We start from the raw sequence: 20,122 nt of genomic DNA, 5'->3' as shown, positions 1-20,122 counted from the left end.
ACACGTTGACAAACTAATTTCCCCTTAGGCTGGCTTCCGGGTTGGATGTGCGCCGTGTTAAAAGAAGCAGTGCGGCTTGGTTGGGTTGTGTATCGGAGGACGCATGACTTTCAACCTTCGTCTCTCCCGAGCCCGTACGGGAGTTGTAGCGATGAGACAAGATCGTAGCTACTACAACAATTGGATACTGAGAAATTGGGAAGAAAAATGGGGGTCAAATTCCCCCAAAAAAAAAGAAAGCGCTCATGTTCAAGATGGCGTGGAAAGGTTCTATGTAAATATTCACAATTTCTATGATATAATCTGTACAGAATCTCCGACAGCATTGCACAATGTACTTTTTAATGTGATCGTTTGCTTCTGCTATTAGATGAAGCACGGTGATAACGCATTAAGTTGTTGTATAAGTAGATGGTTGAAAACATAGTGATATTAGGATAATATCAATAAATAAATCAATAGGATTAGCATTAGGATTTCAACAAACTTCTGGCTGTCTTTTTGAGTGGGTGAAAAAAATATTTAAATTTCATTGGATCAACGTCTTAATTAAATATTACCCACTTTTACACGTTGAAATGACGTGGTGTGCCCAGTGGGAAAGGATTATTGACCTTTGAACCCAGCATCGATTTGTCTGTGCTTTGCTGTCTCCCTGACCTAATCAGTGGCCAAAGTCCCCTCTGCCTCTCACACAGACACAGTCAGTACTCTCAGAGTCTGTTTAAATGTGGACGTCTTCCTCTCAGACGAACCTGCGCAGTGACTTTCTACCAGGCCACCATGCTTCCCCGTACCGTATCCTTCCTCCTGCTCTTCATCTTCCTCTCCCCTGGGATGTCTGCTTCTCTGGTCAGCAGGACGACCCGCGAAGAGGACGGCCCTCCTGCTGTTCCGACCTCGTTCAGGGTTGCCACCTCTGCTGCTGTAGGTGTTCCGTCGGAGGTTGATACCGTGCAGGCAGGTGGCCCGGTCGTTGATGATACTCCTTCAGCTGAGGCTGTGGCAGAAGCCCTAGTGACAAATGAGCCTGTTACAGATGCCGCTGTAGCTGACGAGGTTGTAGCCATAGAGCCGGTTAAGGACACCCCAGTTGCTGATGCTCTGGTAGCAGATGCCCCTGTAGACGCCTTTATCATAACAGAAGAAGAAACAGAGGCCCTGATAACAGAAGCAATGATTAAAGAGTTGTCTGCCCGGGTGGAGAAGGAAGACCTCGCTGAAGAGACAGAGATTCAAGACGCCATCTTGAAAGAGTTGGCTGACCGGGAGACCCTTGGGAAGGCAGTGGAGGAGCCCATTGAAGAAGCAGCAGAGGCATATGCTCCAGGGGAGGATCCAGCCAGCTCTGAGATACTTGTCTTCGAAGCCCAGGAAGAGGACTCTGGATGGGGGTTGGCTTCCGTCAGAGAGAGCCTCCAGGCAGCCAACGGATACTTTGACTCTCTTGTGGAACTGATGGGGGGACGCAATGGAGTGTGTCAATACAAGTGCAAATACGGTAAGGATGAGACGGGGGTTGTGTGTAATTGAAATTGAATGGTCATTTCAGATTGAGCCGACATATGCAGCATTTACCAGCGTTGACCGTGTGAATGCAGTCTCCGCAAATGCGATAACATTGCCTTTAAACGTCAATTGTGCTATAGTGCTGAACTTTCGCAATGAATTCAATCCCTGAATGTAACTAAAACCACAATGCTGAGTGTAACTAAAACCAAGATGCTGAATGTAACTAAAACCAAGATGCTGAATGTAACTAAAACCAAGATGCTGAATGTAACTAAAATCTAGATGCTGAATGTAACTAAAACCAAGATGCTGAATGAAACTAAAACCAAGATGCTGAATGTAACTAAAACCAAGATGCTGAATGTAACCAAAACCAAGATGCTGACTGCTATCCTTGACCCAGTATAGAGTCAAACTTGATTTCCTAAATAACAGATCACATTGTACCCATTCAGGCTATTACAAATAAAGACCACCGGTTAGGCTTCTCTCTGTCTCTCTCGCCCCTCTGTGTTCATCTGTTTATCATACTTATGGTCAATAGTAATTGATTGAACTGTTTGGCTGTTTACTAACATGAGGCCCATTTGTCAATATACGTATATTCTCATGTTATCCATCTGTGATATTGATGAGAGAGGTATAGCCGAGGTCAGTGTTAACATGTTTACATTACATTAATAATAGATCACTTCAGTGAGTATCAGTGATATAGATTGACCAGATGACTGAGGTTTAGTACCCATCAGACCATAGTTAGTACAGCATGACCTACAGGTTCAATTCCAATATCCACACTAGCCTAATACATTTCTCCATATCCTAAAGTTAAGGCTATTATGGATATCAGTAGAGTAGCATACCCAACACATTGCGGTCATTCTAAGAATGTGCTAGGATATAATCACCATGACTACGCTACGTTCCAATATCCACACTAGCCTAATACATTTCTCCATATCCTAAAGTTAAGGCTATCATGGATATCAGTAGAGTAGCATACCCAACACATTGCGGCCATTCTAAGAATGTGCTAGGATATAATCACCATGACTACGCTACGTTCCAATATCCACACTAGCCTAATACATTTCTCCATATCCTAAAGTTAAGGCTATCATGGATATCAGTAGAGTAGCATACCCAACACATTGCGGTCATTCTAAGAATGTGCTAGGATATAATCACCATGACTACGCTACGTTCCAATATCCACACTAGCCTAATACATTTCTCCATATCCTAAAGTTAAGGCTATCATGGATATCAGTAGAGTAGCATACCCAACACATTGCGGCCATTCTAAGAATGTGCTAGGATATAATCACCATGACTACGCTACGTTCCAATATCCACACTAGCCTAATACATTTCTCCATATCCTAAAGTTAAGGCTATTATGGATATCAGTAGAGTAGTACCATATACTAGTATGGACAATGGAATGGGGATAACTGATAGAACTGTAAAATAGATATTTTGCTGAAGTACTTTTAAAAGGTCCCATCAATAAATTTCACCATAGAGTGCTGAACGTTACATTTGTGATTATTGATAACAACTTCTCTTAATTAATATTTGGATAATCTGCACAAGGGTTGGATTAAAAGTTGTTTATATTTCCTTATCAGGTAAAACACCTGTGCATCGCTATGGTTACGTGACCCCAGAGCCCAACGGTTGCAGCTCCAACCTCCTAGGATTCCAGGTACCAGACGGTGTATGTTTCCTGTCACTAACTACAGGCTGTTTGTTATGCAGTACTAATACGTAAACTGTAGGCTGCTGTCTATTCATACAATACATATTAGACGTTTAGGGCTGTATATAGAACCCTCTGTGGAAAGGGTTCTACATGGAACCCAAAAGGGTTCTACCTGGAGTCAAAAGGGTTCTACATGGAGTCATAAGGGTTCTCCTATGGTGACAGCTGAAGCCTTTTAAATATGTAGAGTATGCATCCCTATATAGTGTATAAATCCCTATGTATAAATCCCTATGTAGAGTATACATCCCTATATAGTGTATAAATCCCTATGTAGAGTATACATCCCTATATAGTGTATAAATCCCTATGTAGAGTATACATCCCTATATAGTGTATAAATCCCTATGTAGAGTATACATCCCTATATAGTGTATAAATCCCTATATAGTGTATAAATCCCTATGTAGAGTATACATCCCTATATAGTGTATAAATCCCTATGTATAAATCCCTATGTAGAGAATACATCCCTATATAGTGTATAAATCCCTATGTAGAGTATACATCCCTATATAGTGTATAAATCCCTATATAGTGTATAAATCCCTATGTAGAGTATACATCCCTATATAGTGTATAAATCCCTATGTAGAGTATACATCCCTATATAGTGTATAAATCCCTATATAGTGTATAAATCCCTATGTAGAGTATACATCCCTATATAGTGTATAAATCCCTATGTATAAATCCCTATGTAGAGTATACATCCCTATATAGTGTATAAATCCCTATGTAGAGTATACATCCCTATATAGTGTATAAATCCCTATGTAGAGTATACATCCCTATATAGTGTATAAATCCCTATGTAGAGTATACATCCCTATATAGTGTATAAATCCCTATGTAGAGTATACATCCCTATATAGTGTATAAATCCCTATGTAGAGTATAAATCCCTATATAGTGTATAAATCCCTATGTAGAGTATACATCCCTATATAGTGTATAAATCCCTATATAGTGTATAAATCCCTATGTAGAGTATACATCCCTATATAGTGTATAAATCCCTATGTATAAATCCCTATGTAGAGTATACATCCCTATATAGTGTATAAATCCCTATGTAGAGTATACATCCCTATATAGTGTATAAATCCCTATATAGTGTATAAATCCCTATGTAGAGTATGCATCCCTATATAGTGTATAAATCCCTATGTATAAATCCCCATGTAGAGTATACATCCCTATGTAGAGTATACATCCCTATATAGTGTATAAATCCCTATGTAGAGTATACATCCCTATATAGTGTATAAATCCCTATGTAGAGTATACATCCCTATATAGTGTATAAATCCCTATGTAGAGAATACATCCCTATATAGTGTATAAATCCCTATGTAGAGTATACATCCCTATATAGTGTATAAATCCCTGTATAGTGTATAAATCCCTATGTAGAGTATACATCCCTATATAGTGTATAAATCCCTATGTAGAGTATAAATCCCTATATAGAGTATAAATCCCTATGTATAAATCCCTATGTAGAGTATACATCACTATATAGTGTATAAATCCCTATGTAGAGTATACATCCCTATATAGTGTATAAATCCCTATGTAGAGTATAAATCCCTATATAGAGTATAAATCCCTATGTATAAATCCCTATGTAGAGTATACATCCCTATATAGTGTATAAATCCCTATGTAGAGTATGCATCACTATATAGTGTATAAATCCCTATGTAGAGTATAAATCCCTATATAGTGTATAAATCCCTATGTATAAATCCCTATGTAGAGTATACATCCCTGTATAGTGTATAAATCCCTATGTAGAGTATAAATCCCTATATAGTGTATAAATCCCTATGTAGAGTATACATCACTATATAGTGTATAAATCCCTATGTATAAATCCCTATGTAGAGTATACATCCCTATATAGTGTATAAATCCCTATGTAGAGTATACATCCCTATATAGTGTATAAATCCCTATGTAGAGTATACATCCCTATATAGTGTATAAATCCCTGTATAGTGTATAAATCCCTATGTAGAGTATACATCCCTATATAGTGTATAAATCCCTGTATAGTGTATAAATCCCCATGTAGAGTATACATCCCTATATAGTGTATAAATCCCTATATAGTGTATAAATCCCTATGTAGAGTATAAATCCCTGTATAGTGTATAAATCCCTATGTAGAGTATACATCCCTATATAGTGTATAAATCCCTATGTAGAGTATACATCACTATATAGTGTATAAATCCCTATGTATAAATCCCTATGTAGAGAATACATCCCTATATAGTGTATAAATCCCTATGTAGAGTATACATCCCTATATAGTGTATAAATCCCTATGTAGAGTATACATCCCTATATAGTGTATAAATCCCTATGTAGAGTATACATCACTATATAGTGTATAAATCCCTGTATAGTGTATAAATCCCTATGTAGAGAATACATCCCTATATAGTGTATAAATCCCTATGTAGAGTATACATCACTATATAGTGTATAAATCCCTATGTAGAGTATACATCCCTATATAGTGTATAAATCCCTATGTAGAGTATAAATCCCTATATAGTGTATAAATCCCTATGTAGAGTATACATCCCTATATAGTGTATAAATCCCTATGTAGAGTATACATCCCTATATAGTGTATAAATCCCTATATAGTGTATAAATCCCTATGTAGAGTATACATCCCTATATAGTGTATAAATCCCTATATAGTGTATAAATCCCTATGTAGAGTATACATCCCTATATAGTGTATAAATCCCTATGTAGAGTATACATCCCTGTATAGTGTATAAATCCCTATGTAGAGTATACATCCCTATATAGTGTATAAATCCCTATGTAGAGTATACATCCCTATATAGTGTATAAATCCCTATATAGTGTATAAATCCCTATGTAGAGTATACATCCCTATATAGTGTATAAATCCCTATATAGTGTATAAATCCCTATGTAGAGTATACATCCCTATATAGTGTATAAATCCCTATGTAGAGTATACATCCCTGTATAGTGTATAAATCCCTATGTAGAGTATACATCCCTATATAGTGTATAAATCCCTATATAGTGTATAAATCCCTATGTAGAGTATACATCCCTATATAGTGTATAAATCCCTATGTAGAGTATACATCCCTATATAGTGTATAAATCCCTATGTAGAGTATACATCCCTATATAGTATATAAATCCCTATGTAGAGTATACATCCCTATATAGTGTATAAATCCCTATATAGTGTATAAATCCCTATGTAGAGTATACATCCCTATATAGTGTATAAATCCCTGTATAGTGTATAAATCCCTATGTAGAGTATACATCCCTATATAGTGTATAAATCCCTATGTAGAGAATACATCCCTATATAGTGTATAAATCCCTATGTAGAGTATACATCCCTATATAGTGTATAAATCCCTATATAGTGTATAAATCCCTATGTAGAGTATACATCCCTATATAGTGTATAAATCCCTATGTAGAGTATACATCCCTATATAGTGTATAAATCCCTATGTATAAATCCCTATGTAGAGAATACATCACTATATAGTGTATAAATCCCTATGTAGAGTATACATCCCTATATAGTGTATAAATCCCTATGTAGAGTATACATCCCTATATAGTGTATAAATCCCTATGTAGAGTATACATCACTATATAGTGTATAAATCCCTATGTAGAGTATACATCCCTATATAGTGTATAAATCCCTATGTAGAGTATACATCCCTATATAGTGTATAAATCCCTATGTAGAGTATACATCCCTATATAGTGTATAAATCCCTATGTAGAGTATACATCCCTATATAGTGTATAAATCCCTATGTATAAATCCCTATGTAGAGAATACATCCCTATATAGTGTATAAATCCCTATGTAGAGTATACATCCCTATATAGTGTATAAATCCCTGTATAGTGTATAAATCCCTATGTAGAGTATACATCCCTATATAGTGTATAAATCCCTGTATAGTGTATAAATCCCTATGTAGAGTATACATCCCTATATAGTGTATAAATCCCTATGTAGAGTATACATCACTATATAGTGTATAAATCCCTATGTAGAGTATACATCCCTATATAGTGTATAAATCCCTATGTAGAGTATACATCCCTATATAGTGTATAAATCCCTATGTATAAATCCCCATGTAGAGTATACATCCCTATATAGTGTATAAATCCCTATGTAGAGTATACATCCCTATATAGTGTATAAATCCCCATGTAGAGTATACATCCCTATATAGTGTATAAATCCCCATGTAGAGTATACATCCCTATATAGTGTATAAATCCCCATGTAGAGTATACATCCCTATATAGTGTATAAATCCCCATGTAGAGTATACATCCCTATATAGTGTATAAATCCCTATGTAGAGAATACATCCCTATGTAGAGTATACATCCCTATATAGTGTATAAATCCCTATGTAGAGTATACATCCCTATATAGTGTATAAATCCCTATGTAGAGAATACATCCCTATATAGTGTATAAATCCCTATGTAGAGTATACATCACTATATAGTGTATAAATCCCTATGTAGAGTATACATCACTATATAGTGTATAAATCCCTGTATAGTGTATAAATCCCTATGTATAAATCCCTATGTAGAGTATACATCCCTATATAGTGTATAAATCCCTATGTATAAATCCCTATGTAGAGTATAAATCCCTATATAGTGTATAAATCCCTATGTAGAGTATACATCCCTATATAGTGTATAAATCCCTATATAGTGTATAAATCCCTATGTAGAGTATACATCCCTATATAGTGTATAAATCCCTATGTAGAGTATACATCCCTATATAGTGTATAAATCCCTATGTATAAATCCCTATGTAGAGTATACATCCCTATATAGTGTATAAATCCCTGTATAGTGTATAAATCCCTATGTAGAGTATACATCCCTATATAGTGTATAAATCCCTATGTAGAGTATACATCCCTATATAGTGTGTAAATCCCTATGTAGAGTATACATCCCTATATAGTGTATAAATCCCTATGTAGAGTATACATCCCTATATAGTGTATAAATCCCTATGTATAAATCCCTATGTAGAGTATACATCCCTATATAGTGTATAAATCCCTGTATAGTGTATAAATCCCTATGTAGAGAATACATCCCTATATAGTGTATAAATCCCTATGTAGAGTATACATCACTATATAGTGTATAAATCCCTATGTAGAGTATACATCCCTATATAGTGTATAAATCCCTATGTATAAATCCCTATGTAGAGTATACATCCCTATATAGTGTATAAATCCCTATGTATAAATCCCTATGTAGAGTATACATCCCTATATAGTGTATAAATCCCTATGTATAAATCCCTATGTAGAGTATAAATCCCTATATAGTGTATAAATCCCTATGTAGAGTATACATCCCTATATAGTGTATACATCCCTATATAGTGTATAAATCCCTGTATAGTGTATAAATCCCTATGTAGAGTATACATCCCTATATAGTGTATAAATCCCTATGTATAAATCCCTATGTAGAGTATAAATCCCTATATAGTGTATAAATCCCTATGTAGAGTATACATCCCTATATAGTGTATAAATCCCTATGTAGAGTATACATCCCTATATAGTGTATAAATCCCTATGTATAAATCCCTATGTAGAGTATACATCCCTATATAGTGTATAAATCCCTATGTATAAATCCCTATGTAGAGTATACATCCCTATATAGTGTATAAATCCCTGTATAGTGTATAAATCCCTATGTAGAGTATACATCCCTATATAGTGTATAAATCCCTATGTAGAGTATACATCCCTATATAGTGTGTAAATCCCTATGTAGAGTATACATCCCTATATAGTGTATAAATCCCTATGTAGAGTATACATCCCTATATAGTGTATAAATCCCTGTATAGTGTATAAATCCCTATGTATAAATCCCTATATAGTGTATAAATCCCTATATAGTGTATAAATCCCTATATAGTGTATAAATCCCTATATAGTGTATAAATCCCTATGTATAAATCCCTATGTAGAGTATACATCCCTATATAGTGTATAAATCCCTGTATAGTGTATAAATCCCTATGTAGAGTATCCATCCCTATATAGTGTATAAATCCCTGTATAGTGTATAAATCCCTATGTAGAGTATACATCCCTATATAGTGTATAAATCCCTATATAGTGTATAAATCCCTATGTATAAATCCCTATATAGTGTGTAAATCCCTATATAGTGTATAAATCCCTATGTAGAGTATACATCCCTATATAGTGTATAAATCCCTATGTAGAGTATACATCCCTATATAGTGTATAAATCCCTATGTATAAATCCCTATGTAGAGTATACATCCCTATATAGTGTATAAATCCCTATGTATAAATCCCTATGTAGAGTATACATCCCTATATAGTGTATAAATCCCTATGTAGAGTATACATCCCTATATAGTGTATAAATCCCTATATAGTGTATAAATCCCTATGTAGAGTATACATCCCTATATAGTGTATAAATCCCTATGTAGAGTATACATCCCTATATAGTGTATAAATCCCTATGTATAAATCCCTATGTAGAGTATACATCCCTATATAGTGTATAAATCCCTGTATAGTGTATAAATCCCTATGTAGAGTATACATCCCTATATAGTGTATAAATCCCTATGTAGAGTATACATCCCTATATAGTGTATAAATCCCTATGTAGAGTATACATCACTATATAGTGTATAAATCCCTGTATAGTGTATAAATCCCTATGTAGAGTATACATCCCTATATAGTGTATAAATCCCTATGTAGAGTATACATCACTATATAGTGTATAAATCCCTGTATAGTGTATAAATCCCTATGTAGAGTATACATCCCTATATAGTGTATAAATCCCTATGTATAAATCCCTATGTAGAGTATACATCACTATATAGTGTATAAATCCCTATGTAGAGAATACATCCCTATATAGTGTATAAATCCCTATGTAGAGTATACATCACTATATAGTGTATAAATCCCTATGTAGAGTATACATCCCTATATAGTGTATAAATCCCTATGTATAAATCCCTATGTAGAGTATACATCACTATATAGTGTATAAATCCCTATGTAGAGTATACATCACTATATAGTGTATAAATCCCTATATAGTGTATAAATCCCTATATAGTGTATAAATCCCTATGTAGAGTATACATCCCTGTATAGTGTATAAATCCCTATGTAGAGTATACATCCCTATATAGTGTATAAATCCCTATGTAGAGTATACATCACTATATAGTGTATAAATCCCTATGTAGAGTATACATCCCTATATAGTGTATAAATCCCTATGTAGAGTATACATCACTATATAGTGTATAAATCCCTATGTAGAGTATACATCCCTATATAGTGTATAAATCCCTATGTAGAGTATACATCACTATATAGTGTATAAATCCCTATGTATAAATCCCTATGTAGAGTATACATCCCTATATAGTGTATAAATCCCTATGTAGAGTATACATCCCTGTATAGTGTATAAATCCCTATGTAGAGTATACATCCCTATATAGTGTATAAATCCCTATATAGTGTATAAATCCCTATGTAGAGTATACATCCCTGTATAGTGTATAAATCCCTATGTAGAGTATACATCCCTATATAGTGTATAAATCCCTATGTAGTGTATAAATCCCTGTATAGTGTATAAATCCCTATGTAGAGTATACATCACTATATAGTGTATAAATCCCTATGTATAAATCCCTATGTAGAGTATACATCCCTATATAGTGTATAAATCCCTATGTAGAGTATACATCACTATATAGTGTATAAATCCCTATGTAGAGTATACATCACTATATAGTGTATAAATCCCTATGTATAAATCCCCATGTAGAGTATAAATCCCTATATAGTGAATAAATCCCCATGTCGAGTATAAATCCCTATATAGTGTATAAATCCCTGTATAGTGTATAAATCCCCATGTAGAGTATAAATCCCTATATAGTGAATAAATCCCCATGTCGAGTATAAATCCCTATATAGTGTATAAATCCCTATATAGTGTATACATCCTTATATATATCTGAGATCCCCAAAGATTGGAAAGCTGTCGCGGTCATCCCCTCTTCAAAGGGGGAGACACTCTAGACCCAAACAGTTATAGACCTGTATCCATCCTGCCCTGCCTTTCTAAAATCTTTGAAAGTTAACAAACAGATCACCGTCCATTTCGAATCCCACCGTACCTTCTCCATGATGCAATCTAGTTTCCGAGCTGGTCATGGGTGCACCTCAGCCACGCTCAAGGTCCTAAACGATATCATAACCGCCATCGATAAAAGACAGTACTGTGCAGCTGTATTCATCGACCTGGCCAAGACTTTCTACTCTGTCAATCACGCATTCTTATCGTCAGATTCAATAGCCTTGGCTTCTCAAATGACTGCCTCGCCTGCTTCACCAACTACTTCTCAGAGTTCAGTGTGTCAACCTGGAGGGCCTGTTGTCCGGACATCTGGCAGTCTCTATTGGGGTTCCACAGGGTTCAATCCTCGGGCCGACTCTCTTCTCTGAATACATCAATGATGTCGCTCATGCTGCTGGTGATTCTCTGATCCACCTCTACGCAGACGACAGCATTCTGTATACTTCTGGCCCTTCTTTGGACATTGTGCTAACAAACCTCCAAACAAGCTTCAATGCAATACAACACTCCTAATGTGGCCTCCAACTGCTTTTAAATGCTAGTAAAACTAAGAGCAAGCTCTTCAAATGATCGCTGCCCGCACCCTCCCGTCCAACTAGCATCACTACTCGAGACGGTTCTGACCTAGAATATGTGGACAACTACAAACACCTAGGTGTCTGGTTAGACTGTAAACTCTCCTTCCAGACTCACATTAAGCATCTCCAATCCAAAATGAAATGTAGAATTGGCTTCCTATTTCGTAACAAAGCCTCCTTCACTCATGCTGCCAAACATACCCTCGTAAAACTGACCATCCTACCGATCCTCGACTTCGGCGATGTCATTTACAAAATAGCCTCCAACACTCTACTCAGAAAATTGGATGCAGTCAATCACAGTGCCATCCGTTTTGTCACCAAAGCCCCATATACTACCCACCACTGCGACCTGTATGCTATTGTTGGCTGGTTCTCACTACATATCCAAACCCACTGGTTCCAGGTCATCTATAAGTCTTTGCTAGGTAAAGCCTTTGCTAGGTAAAGCCCCACCTTATCTCAGCTCACTGGTCACCATAGCAACACCCACCAGTAGCACGCACTCCAGCAGGTATATTTCACTGGTCACCCCCAAAGCCAACACTTCCTTTGGCCGCCTTTCCTTCCAGTTCTCTGCTGCCAATGACTGGAACGAATTGCCAAAATCTCTGAGGCTGGAGTCTAATATCTCCCTCTCTAACTTCAAGCATCAGCTGTCAGAGCAGCTCACCGATTACTGAGCCCATCTGTAAATATCACACCCAACTACCTCCTCCCCATGTTGTTACTTATCCTCTTGCTCTTTTGCACCCCAGTATCTCTACTTGCACATCATCATCTGCACATCTATCACTCCAGTATTAATGCTAAATTTTAATTATTTCACCTCTATGGCCTATTTATTGCCTTAACTCCCTACTCTTCTACATTTGCACACACTGTACATAGATTTTTATATTTTTATTTTCTATTGTGTTTTTGACTGTATGTTTGATTATATATTACTCTGTTTGTGTCGCACTGCTTTGCTTTATCTTGGCCAGGTCGCAGTTGTAAATGAGATATGTTCTCAACTGGCCTACCTGGTTAAATAAAGGTGAAATATATATAAAATAAATACAAAAATATAGTGTATAAATCCCTATGTAGTGTATGATTCCCTATATAGTGTATGATTCCCTATATAGTGTATAAATCCCTATATAGTGTATAAATCGCTATATAGTGTATACATCCCTATATAGTGTATGATTCCCTATATAGTGTATAAATCCCTATAGTGTATAAATCCCTATATAGTGTATAAATCCCTATAGTGTATAAATCCCTATATAGTGTATAAATCCCTATATAGTGTATAAATCCCTATATAGTGTATAAATCCCTATATAGTGTATGAATCCCTATATAGAGTATGCATCCCTATATAGTGTATACATCCCTATATAGTGTATAAATCCCTATATAGTGTATAAATCCCTATATAGTGTATAAATCCCTATATAGTGTATAAATCCCTATATAGTGTATAAATCCCTATATAGTATATAAATCCCTATATAGTGTATGAATCCCTATATAGTGTATAAATCCCTATATAGTGTATAAATCCCTATATAGTATATAAATCCCTATATAGTGTATAAATCCCTATATAGTGTGTAAATTCCTATATAGTGTATAAATCCCTATATAGTGTGTAAATCCCTATATAGTATATAAATCCCTATATAGTGTATAAATCCCTATATAGTGTGTAAATTCCTATATAGTGTGTAAATTCCTATATAGCGTGTAAATCCCTATAGAGTGTATAAATCCCTATAGAGTGTATAAATCCCTATATAGTGTATAAATCCCTATATAGTGTGTAAATTCCTATATAGTGTGTAAATTCCTATATAGTGTATAAATCCCTATATAGTGTGTAAATCCCTATATAGTGTATAAATCCCTATATAGTGTATAAATCCCTATATAGTGTATAAATCCCTATATAGTATATAAATCCCTATATAGTGTATAAATCCCTATATAGTGTGTAAATCCCTATATAGTGTATAAATCCCTATATAGTGTGCAAATCCCTGTATAGTGTATAAATCCCTATATAGTGTATAAATCCCTATAGAGTGTATACATCCCTATATAGTGTATAAATCCCTATATAGTGTAAAAATCCCTATATAGTGTATAAATCCCTATAGTGTATAAATCCCTATAGAGTGTATAAATCCCTATATAGTGTATAAATCCCTATAGAGTGTAAAAATCCCTATATAGTGTAAAAATCCCTATATAGTGTAAAAATCCCTATATAGTGTATAAATCCCTATAGAGTGTATAAATCCCTATAGAGTGTATAAATCCCTATATAGTGTATAAATCCCTATATAGTGTATAAATCCCTATATAGTGTATACATCCCTATATAGTGTAAAAATCCCTATATAGTGTATAAATCCCTATAGTGTATAAATCCCTATATAGTGTATAAATCCCTATATAGTGTATAAATCCCTATATAGTGTGTAAATCCCTAACCACCTCCGTCTTACAGAGACTGGACTCTGTTTATCATGCAGCCTCCTCTGTCTGACAGAGACTGGACTCTGTTTATCATGCAGCCTCCTCTGTCTTACAGAGACTGGACTCTGTTTATCATGCAGCCTCCTGTGTCTGACAGAGACTGGACTCTGTTTATCATGCAGCCTCCTCTGTCTTACAGAGACTGGACTCTGTTTATCATGCAGCCTCCTCTGTCTGACAGAGACTGGACTCTGTTTATCATGCAGCCTCCTCTGTCTTACAGAGACTGGACTCTGTTTATCATGCAGCCTCCTCTGTCTGACAGAGACTGGACTCTGTTTATCATGCAGCCTCCTCTGTCTTACAGAGACTGGACTCAGTTTATCATGCATCCTTGCGCTTTATTACAAATGCCAAGTCCCTCACCCACCATTGCACATTGTACCAAGTGGTAGGTTGGACGTCAATTTTTACATGTAGAAAGATACATTTGTATGTGTTCATCAAGAAAGCCCTTTTGGGTAAACTCCCTCTTTACCTCTGTAGTCTGGTCTCCTTCACCACCAGCAGTTGCCATACCAGGTCTGCTAGGTGGTTGCTACTTAAAGTCCCCAGGACATTCACAGTATTAGGCAAGACTGCCTTCTCTTGTGCACCAGAGGCATGGAGTAGTCCACAATCCCTGCTTCATCTAGATATGTTAGTGCCCCTGAATGAATTTAAAATATTGACGTGAGACTGTTACAGAGGAGTGTAAATGCTTTTTTTTAGGCTGGATCATGTTGTATTGTTGTATGTTTTAATTCTGTCATGTATTGATTGTTGTATGTTTTAATTCTGTCATGTATTGATTGTTGTATGTTTTAATTCTGTCATGTATTGATTGTTGTATTGTTGTATGTTTTAATTCTGTCATGTATTGATTGTTGCTGCCTTCTTGGCCAGGTCTCACTTGAAAAAGAGACTCTTTTCCAGGTTAAATAAAGTATAGAATGTATAAATCCCTATATAGAATGTATAAATCCCTATATAGAATTTATAAATCCCTATATATAAAATGTATAAATCCCTATATATAGAATGTATAAATCCCTATATAGAATGTATAAATCCCTATATAGAATGTATAAATCCCTATATAGAATGTATAAATCCCTATATAGAATGTATAAATCCCTATATAGAATGTATAAATCCCTATATAGAATGTATAAATCCCTATATATAGAATGTATAAATCCCTATAAATAGAATGTATAAATCCCTATATATAGAATGTATAAATCCCTATATATAGAATGTATAAATCCCTATATAGAATGTATAAATCCCTATATATAGAATGTATAAATCCCTATATAGAATGTATAAATCCCTATATATAGAATGTATAAATCCCTATATATAGAATGTATAAATCCCTATATATAGAATGTATAAATCCCTATATAGAGAATGTATAAATCCCTATATAGAGAATGTATAAATCCCTATAAATAGAATGTATAAATCCCTATATAGAATGTATACATTCCTATATATTTAGAATGTATAAATCCCTATATATAGAATGTATAAATCCTTATATAGAATGTATAAATCCCTATATATAAAATTTATAAATCCCTATATAGAATGTATAAATCCCTATATAGAATTTATAAATCCCTATATAGAATTTATAAATCCCTATATAGAATGTATAAATCCCTATATAGAATTTATAAATCCCTATATATAAAATGTATAAATCCCTATATATAGAATTTATAAATCCCTATATATAGAATGTATAAATCCCTATATAGAATGTATAAATCCCTATATAGAATTTATAAATCCCTATATATAAAATGTATAAATCCCTATATATAGAATGTATAAATCCCTATATAGAATGTATAAATCCCTATATAGAATGTATAAATCACTATATATAATGTATAAATCCCTATATAGAATGTATAAATCCCTATATAGAATGTATAAATCCCTATATAGAATGTATAAATCTCTATATAGAATGTATAAATCCCTATATATAGAATGTATAAATCCCTATATAGAATGTATAAATCCCTATAAATAGAATGTATAAATCCCTATATATAGAATGTATAAATCCCTATATATAGAATGTATAAATCCCTATATAGAATGTATAAATCCCTATATATAGAATGTATAAATCCCTATATAGAATGTATAAATCCCTATATATAGAATGTATAAATCCCTATATATAGAATGTATAAATCCCTATATAGAGAATGTATAAATCCCTATATAGAGAATGTATAAATCCCTATAAATAGAATGTATAAATCCCTATATAGAATGTATACATTCCTATATATTTAGAATGTATAAATCCCTATATATAGAATGTATAAATCCTTATATAGAATGTATAAATCCCTATATATAAAATTTATAAATCCCTATATATAAAATGTATAAATCCCTATATAGAATGTATAAATCCCTATATAGAATGTATAAATCCCTATATATAAAATTTATAAATCCCTATATATAGAATGTATAAATCCCTATATAGAATGTATAAATCCCTATATATAAAATTTATAAATCCCTATATATAAAATGTATAAATCCCTATATAGAATGTATAAATCCTTATATAGAATGTATAAATCCCTATATATAAAATGTATAAATCCCTATATAGAATGTATAAATCCTTATATAGAATGTATAAATCCCTATATAGAATGTATAAATCCTTATATAGAATGTATAAATCCCTATATATAGAATGTATAAATCCTTATATAGAATGTATAAATCCCTATATAGAATGTATAAATCCCTATATATAGAATGTATAAATCCCTATATATAATGTATAAATCCCTATATAGAATGTATAAATCCCTATATATAGAATGTATAAATCCCTATATAGAATGTATAAATCCCTATATATATATATAGAATGTATAAATCCCTATATATATAGAATGTATAAATCCCTATAAATAGAATGTATAAATCCCTATATAGAATATTTAAATCCTATGTATTATCCCAACACAGTTTGACATTGGCATCCCAGCCATGACTCAGTGCTGTAACCAGCTGGACAGTTGCTATGACACCTGTGGCTCCAACAAGTACCGCTGTGACTCCAAGTACCGCTGGTGTCTCCACGCTATCTGCTCTGACCTGAAGAAAAGCTTGGGGTTCGTGTCAAAGGTCAAAGGTGAGTTACTGTAGCCACGGGAGTATATACTCTCCTCCGCTCACTGACGTAGGCACTCACTCTCTTGAGCCAGCATGTTGGAAAAATCTGCCGTTCTGCCCTTGAGCAAGGCTGTTGACCCCCAACAACAATTGCTACCCGGCAGCCGATGACGTGGACGTCGATTAAGACAGCCCCCCACACACCTCTCTGATTCAGACACATTTCAGTTGAATTCATTCAGTTGTACAACTGACTAGGTTTCGCCACGTCAGAAATCAGCTCAATGTAACGGATGAATCCATAGACTCTAACCACTTCTGGGAAAATTGGAAAACGCTAAACAAACAACATGAATAGTTATCTATCCAAAATGGAGATGTATGGATAAACCACTTCTCCAATCTTTTTGGCTCTATAACAAAGAACAAACAGCAAAAACCTGAACATGATCAAATACAGATCTCTCTCTCATCATAGCCCCTCTCGCTCACTCTCAATTCAATTTAAGGGCTTTATTGGCATGGGAAAACGTATGCTAACATTGCCAAAGCAAGTGAAGTAGATAATATACAAAAGTTAAATCAACAATAAAAATGAACAGTAAACATTACACTCACAGAAGTTCCAAAAGAATAAAGACATTTCAAATGTCATATTATGTCTATATACAGTGTTGTAACGATGTGCAAATAGTTATTAAAAGTACAAAAGGGAAAATAATCTCTCTCAACCTTCTGTATCTCTCCCCCCCGCTCAGCCTGTGAGACCGTAGCAGATGCTCTGTACAACACTGTGTGGACGCTGGGCTGCAGATCCTTCATGAACAGCCAGAGGGAAGCATGTTACTGTGAGGGAGAGGAGAGGGACGAGCTGTAGAGGACCCCAGCTGGGACACAACACAACACTACTCAACAGGAGAGAAAGCTGGGAGGAGAGGGACGAGCTGTAGAGGACCAGGCTGGGACACAACACAACTCAACACGAGAGAAAGCTGGGAGGAGAGGGACGAGCTGTAGAGGACCAGGCTGGGACACAACACAACACTACTCAACAGGAGAGAAAGCTGGGAGGAGAGGGACGCGCTATAGAGGACATGCAGGACAATATCCTCTTGCGAGAATCATCAATGGAAAGGGTGCTTGGAACTCAACATGGATTCATACAGTGGGACTTCACACCGCACAAATTAGAATATTACTTTATTATTATTAACTTAGAAAATATAACCATTTTTCTATTACCACATGAAAACACGACAGAGGCTTTAGGCTTGATGAGGAAAGCCCTAACAAGACTTTACCAATGAGTTAATAGTGGAGAGTAGTGGTATACAGTAGTGGTATAGAGTAGTGGTATAGAGTAGTGGTATACAGTAGTGGTATACAGTAGTGGTATAGAGTAGTGGTATAGAGTAGTGGTATACAGTAGTGGTATAGAGTAGTGGTATAGAGTAGTGGTATACAGTAGTGGTATAGAGTAGTGGTATACAGTAGTGGTATAGAGTAGTGGTATACAGTAGTGGTATAGAGTAGTGGTATACAGTAGTAAAGCCCTAACAAGACTTTACCAATGAGTTAATAGTGGTTATTATGTAGAATAAAAAATACTAACCCGAATGTAGCGTCGTGTCACACTGTCTTTATCTAACTTCTACCTATTTCTATTTTCTGAAACTTGACAGCGAATATTTATATTCCAAGTATATTTTCAGGAAAAGACTATGACTCCCATTTAACATATTATTGTGTTATTATTTTATTAACATTACCTCAAACCCCCCAAAAAAACAAAATCCTGATAGAGAACAGACCTTTCAGGCAGCATCATATCCCACATAAGAATACAAACTGTACCTGCTAACTGGGGCAATTTGATGTGCACTTTGTATGAAAACAAGCCCATGTCCCAAACGGCAACCTATTCCCTACAAAGTGCACTACTTTTGACCACGGCATCATGAGGCTCTGGTCGAAAGTAGTGCACTTTGTAGGGAATAGGGACGCACTCCCGTAATAACCTAGTCTAACACAACACAAACACCAGTTAGTTGGACCTGTGCTGTTACTGACTGGCTACTTCCACTACGCACAAATAAGTGTGTTATGTTGCGCTGTATGTTATTATGCGTGTTGCTGTCCATTGACTGATGGGGAATATCAGGCTTTTTTTGTGTTACTTTTCGATTAATAAATGAATAACTAATTATACAATGTTGATGTGATAAGTTCACTTAAGGTACTGTAGGTACAGTAGTGGTATACAGTAGTGGTATACTGTAGTGGTATACAGTAGTGGTATACAGTAGTGGTATAC

At 34.9% G+C, this 20,122-nt stretch overlaps 1 protein-coding gene across 4 annotated transcripts; it reads left to right on the top strand.

The window, feature by feature from the left end:
- The first annotated feature begins 318 nt into the window (after positions 1–318).
- pla2g12b (phospholipase A2, group XIIB) lies at positions 319–19,116 on the top strand. 4 transcript variants are annotated; one of them, XM_036946053.1, is made up of 5 exons: positions 319–1,501; positions 3,144–3,232; positions 17,662–17,827; positions 18,567–18,667; positions 18,808–18,955. In XM_036946053.1, exons 1-5 carry the CDS (start codon positions 784–786, stop codon positions 18,823–18,825), a joined length of 1,092 nt encoding a protein of 363 aa, XP_036801948.1. In that variant the 5' UTR covers positions 319–783; the 3' UTR covers positions 18,826–18,955. The 4 variants fall into 4 exon arrangements, 3 of the variants coding, with proteins under 3 accessions (XP_036801948.1, XP_036801947.1, XP_021420287.2); XR_005036420.1 differs by having other exon boundaries at positions 351–1,501; positions 18,567–18,766; positions 18,834–19,116; XM_036946052.1 differs by having other exon boundaries at positions 358–1,501; positions 18,567–19,116.
- Positions 19,117–20,122: the final 1,006 nt, after the last annotated feature.

Source organism: Oncorhynchus mykiss, chromosome 16, assembly GCF_013265735.2.
Source record: "Oncorhynchus mykiss isolate Arlee chromosome 16, USDA_OmykA_1.1, whole genome shotgun sequence".
NCBI lineage: Eukaryota > Metazoa > Chordata > Actinopteri > Salmoniformes > Salmonidae > Oncorhynchus > Oncorhynchus mykiss.
Note: the sequence above shows the minus strand (reverse complement) of the source record. Positions and strands in the feature narration are given on the sequence as shown.